The following is a 4,488-nucleotide window of genomic DNA, read 5'->3' on the forward strand; positions in this document are numbered from 1 at the left end:
AGTCTGAGGGCTGCCCAGCAGAGTGGGCAGACAGGCTCCAGGCTCTCATTACTATGGTTGCCCTGCTGATGGTAAGGTCCCACAACAGACACTAACCCAACTGCTTGCCTCCTCCTTCACAGTGCACCTTGTGTAAGCAGCTTGTGCTGGGCCTGGGGCCCCAGCTGTGCTCAGACATCACCTAGAGTGCAGCCTCCAGCTCTGGCCACACTGCAGGAATGGCAGCGCTCGTGCTCCTGTCCATCGTGGCCTGCCTCCTTGTGGGGAACATGGGAAAGATCTTCCGGCGCTGCGAGCTGGCCCAGGTGCTGCACCAGGCAGGGATGGATGGGTTCCGAGGCTACAGCCTGGCTGATTGTGAGTGATCTCCTGGCCTCCTCATGAGGCTGTACATATATTTCCTTCCCCTCCCCCTGGGGCTCGGTGCGTATCCCTCCCCCTGCCCTCCCCCTGGGGCTCGGTGCGTATCCCTCCCCCTGCCCTCCCCATGGGGCTCGATGCGTATCCCTCCCCCTGCCCTCCCCATGGGGTTCGATGCGTATCCCTCCCCCTAGGGTGACCAGACAACAAGTGTGAAAAATGGGGACCGTGTCGGGGGTAATAGGCACCTACATAAGACAAAGCCCCAAATGTCAGGACTGTCCCTATAAAATCGGGACATCTGGTCACCCTACTCCCCCAGCCCCATCCTGCATGGGGCTCTGTGCATATCCCTCCCCCCGCCCTCCCCGTATATTACTAAATCCTGTACCAGGGCTGTGCATGGCGTTCCATGAAAGCCGGTTCAACACGGACACCGTGGATCATGAAGCTGATGGCAGCACTGACAACGGCATCTTCCAGATCAACAGCCGCCAGTGGTGTGATGACTATAAGCGCTCCGCCCGGAACCTCTGTCACATGCACTGCAGTGGTGAGTAACTCCTTTCCAGTCCTGGTCCTGACCCCTAGGCCATGGCTCAGTGCTAGAGACCTGTGCGGCAGGGAGCAGGGTGGGGCCTGTAGGGGGCAAGTCCTCCTGGTAGTCAGGGGAACCAACGTCAGGCCCAAGACATTTTGGAATGGCAAAGGAAGGTCACCCTTGCCTTCAGTGGACAGCAGAGGGCAGCACAATGGGGGCTGGGTTGGTTGGCTGAATGGTGGTATCTCCTGCTAGGAGGACCAGGGCTCCCATGCTACAGTGTTGAGCTACCAAGGGTTATGCCCTATCCTCACTCTCTTCTCCTCCCCCACCACCAGATTTGCTGACCAGTAACATCAACGATGACATCGTGTGTGCCATGCAGATTGTGCAACAGCCAAGGGGAATGGGGGCCTGGTAAGGGGGAGCTGGTGGAGGGGTGGGGGTGGAGTGCCAGTGTAGCAGTGCATGGCAAAATATGCAGCACAGGGTAACATGGCACTATGCTGCCCACCCAGCTCTGCAGCACGCAACATGAAACCGCACAGCACTACACACCGCTATACAGCTTTACACAATGTACTGCTACAGCACGGAACTACATAGTCAATGCCATGAAACACAATGTTATACAGCTGTATTTAGTGCAACAAGGCACTACACCAGACAACCCCACGATACAATGCAGTGTAAAGAAAACATACAGTGTAGCGCAGTACTTTGTTTATACAACCAAACAAAAGACAAAACTCCACAGAGCAACAAGGCTGTTACCATGCTGCCCTGCCCATAGGCAGCTGCATCTCAGTGCTGGACAAGCAATCCTTATGCAGTGTTGCTGTTCCCCAAATGCTCCACCCCGGAGGCAACTACTGCTCAGCACCCTGGGAGTTATCCCCATACATTTTCACTGTGTGGTTGTAACCTGGCTGCCCCACCCGAAAGGCAGCTGCATCTCAGAGCCTGGTGAGTAAACCCTGCATAGCTGTTACCCAGCTGCCCCGCCCAGAGGGCTGCATCTTAGGACTGGCCCATCCCCATGCGACAGCACTGCTCTCAATGCCAGCTGATCTTGCTTTCTTTGTTTATCCTTCTCAGGCTGGCCTGGAGGAAACACTGTGAGGGCCATGACCTCTCACAGTGGGTGGAAGGATGCAATGTGGGAAGTAGATGAAGGAGCACCTTTGGATGCCCTGGACCTGCTAGATGCGGTGTACTGCAGTCACATTAGGCCCCTGCAGATTTAGCACCTCATTGAAATCCTCTGTGAGCAACTGCTTCTCCTTCTTAACTAGCTCCAAAGTGGGTCTTTAACTGTGGGGGAGTGTTGTCCCCCTAGTGGGATTGCACCTTAGGGTGCTGGGAGCAGGTTTTCCTGAATAAAGCTATCTGACAGTCTAATGACAAAAGGGTCACAAGTTTTATTTAGAGACGACAATAGGATCTTGGGGGGGGGGGGCTGAGAGTCAGGACTCCTAGGTTTCAGAGTAGCAGCAGAGTAGGAGTAGAACTCCTAGGTTCTATCCCTCGCTCTGGGATGGGAGTGGGGATTCTAGTGACAAGATTGGGTGAAGGAGGGCTGAGTGTCAGGGCTCCTGGATTCTATTCCCAACTCTGGGACAGGCTGGGAGTCAGGATGCCTGGGTTGTATTCCTGACTGTGGGAATGGCTGGATGTCAGGAATCCTGAATTCTGTTCCCATTTCTGTTAATTCATCTCCTTGGAGCCTGTTTCTATCTATTGTGGCCCCCTTGTCACATTAACTCTGAAGCAGCTACTATCTACAATGAGACCTGGGGGAAGATGGAGTCCTCCTGGCCATCTCAGGGAGGGCAGGCTCATCCCCACAGAAGGGGGGGCGAAAAGTGACCCTTTGCACACAAGGAACTGTAAAATACAAAACTCAATACAATACACTTCTTGGTTTAGCATGGTGAAGGGCCTCTTTGCCTTTCCTGATCCTCCGCTGCGCCCATGTGATTGCTTCATTGTGTTTACATAAATCCCCAGTGGCTTACATGGGAAATGTTTTCAAATTCCCCAGCTAAGGCCACACACATTCCAGTGTCAGTCACTTAAACTGAAGTCAATTCATCTGTCGGACTCTATGGTGGTGGTGGTGTGGAGTGAATGGGGATAAATAGATAGCCAGGTGTTTATGGTGATAGACAGACAGATGCATAGGGCAATAGAAGAACAGACAGAGGTGAAGCTAGGAGTGGGAGAAGAAGACTAGTGGTATTTGAGGTGATCAGAGGGCAAGCAGAAGGAGCTAGTGGCTCTGGGCAGCCCCAGACCTGTGTGAACTGGTCCCATATGCTGGTCAGATTTGCCTGTGCCCTGATCCTAGCCCCACTGCCTGTATGACCAGCATGGGTGCAGGGACCTATGTACCCCTCTAGCTCCAACTGGGAACAGGTTGAAGGGACAAGCCTGAGCATGTTCAGTGCTCCCCTTCTTCAGAGTGTGTTGCACAACCTGGATAGGTGGTTAAAACGCCAGAACAAACCACTCTTGGATACATTACTGCACATAGCCCTGTGGCTGGGGTTTGATTAAATAAAAATTAGCAGCGAAGCTGCAGCACTGCCAAATAGTGCAACCCCCTCCTGCTTTGGTATAAATAATTCAGTCAGCACAGAACCCAGGAGTCCTGATTCCTGCACTAAGCATTGATGAATGGGGAAACTCCACATCTCTCTGCTAGCAGGTTATTTTCCTGCATGTTACAAAGCAGCAACCAGGCAATATATTGGGCCTGAAGCCTTCAGCACCTAGGAAACTCCAACTAGTACAAAATGCTTCAGTGTGTCTCCTCAGAAACTGGCTACCATGAACACATCAAACCTGTCCTGCATTGCCTACTCTGGCTCCCTATAGAATTTAAACAAGTTCAAGGTCTCAGTCCCTGTCTTCAACGTGCTCCATGGACTTGGCTGAGGGTATTGAAATGACTGTCTAAAGAGACTTTAGGTGAAGAAACTGATTATTTGGGTCATTATTTCCTTGGTGCAATCCCGTTCATTTACAAAGAATGGCCGCACAGGCCTGTTTCCATGAACACAGCAGAAACAAACAACAGCAGGCAGTTTCCTTATTCAGAAATCAAAGGACATGTCTACACTAGCACTTCTGTCACTATAACATATGTAGCTCAGGGGTGTGACAATCTCCCCCCCCAGCAACATAAGTTACACCGACAGAAGCACTAGTATGGACAGTGCTAGGGTGGTGGGAGCGCTTCTTTCGCCACCCTAGCTACTGCCATTTGTTGGAGGTGGTTTAATTATGTTGACAGGACAGATCTCTCCCAGTACAGCTGTGCTGCTGTAGGCTCTTTAGTGTAGACATGGCCTCTCTCCCCAAAAAGTACTGCATTCAAAAGGAAGCCCTGCCTCTTGCTTCCTGCCAGGGTCACACTCACAACTAGAGCTGGCTGAAACTTTGGGGTTTCACAAGAAAGTTTGGTATTTTGCAATTTGGTTTTGTTTCAATTCTGGACATACCAAACATTTCAGGGTCACAGTTCTCTCCCATTTCTCACTGAGCGTTGTGTTGAAGCTTTTGAACAATTTTTTAGTTTTCTC

At 51.7% G+C, this 4,488-nt stretch overlaps 1 protein-coding gene across 1 annotated transcript; it reads left to right on the top strand.

The window, feature by feature from the left end:
• The first annotated feature begins 218 nt into the window (after window positions 1–218).
• Window positions 219–2,075, top strand: LOC140903740 (sperm acrosome membrane-associated protein 3). The gene is made up of 4 exons (XM_073325482.1): window positions 219–357; window positions 755–913; window positions 1,240–1,318; window positions 2,000–2,075. The coding sequence occupies exons 1-4, from the start codon at window positions 219–221 to the stop codon at window positions 2,073–2,075; spliced, it is 453 nt and encodes a 150-aa protein (XP_073181583.1).
• Window positions 2,076–4,488: the final 2,413 nt, after the last annotated feature.

This window comes from Lepidochelys kempii, chromosome 27 (genome assembly GCF_965140285.1).
Source record: "Lepidochelys kempii isolate rLepKem1 chromosome 27, rLepKem1.hap1, whole genome shotgun sequence".
Taxonomy (NCBI): Eukaryota; Metazoa; Chordata; order Testudines; family Cheloniidae; genus Lepidochelys; species Lepidochelys kempii.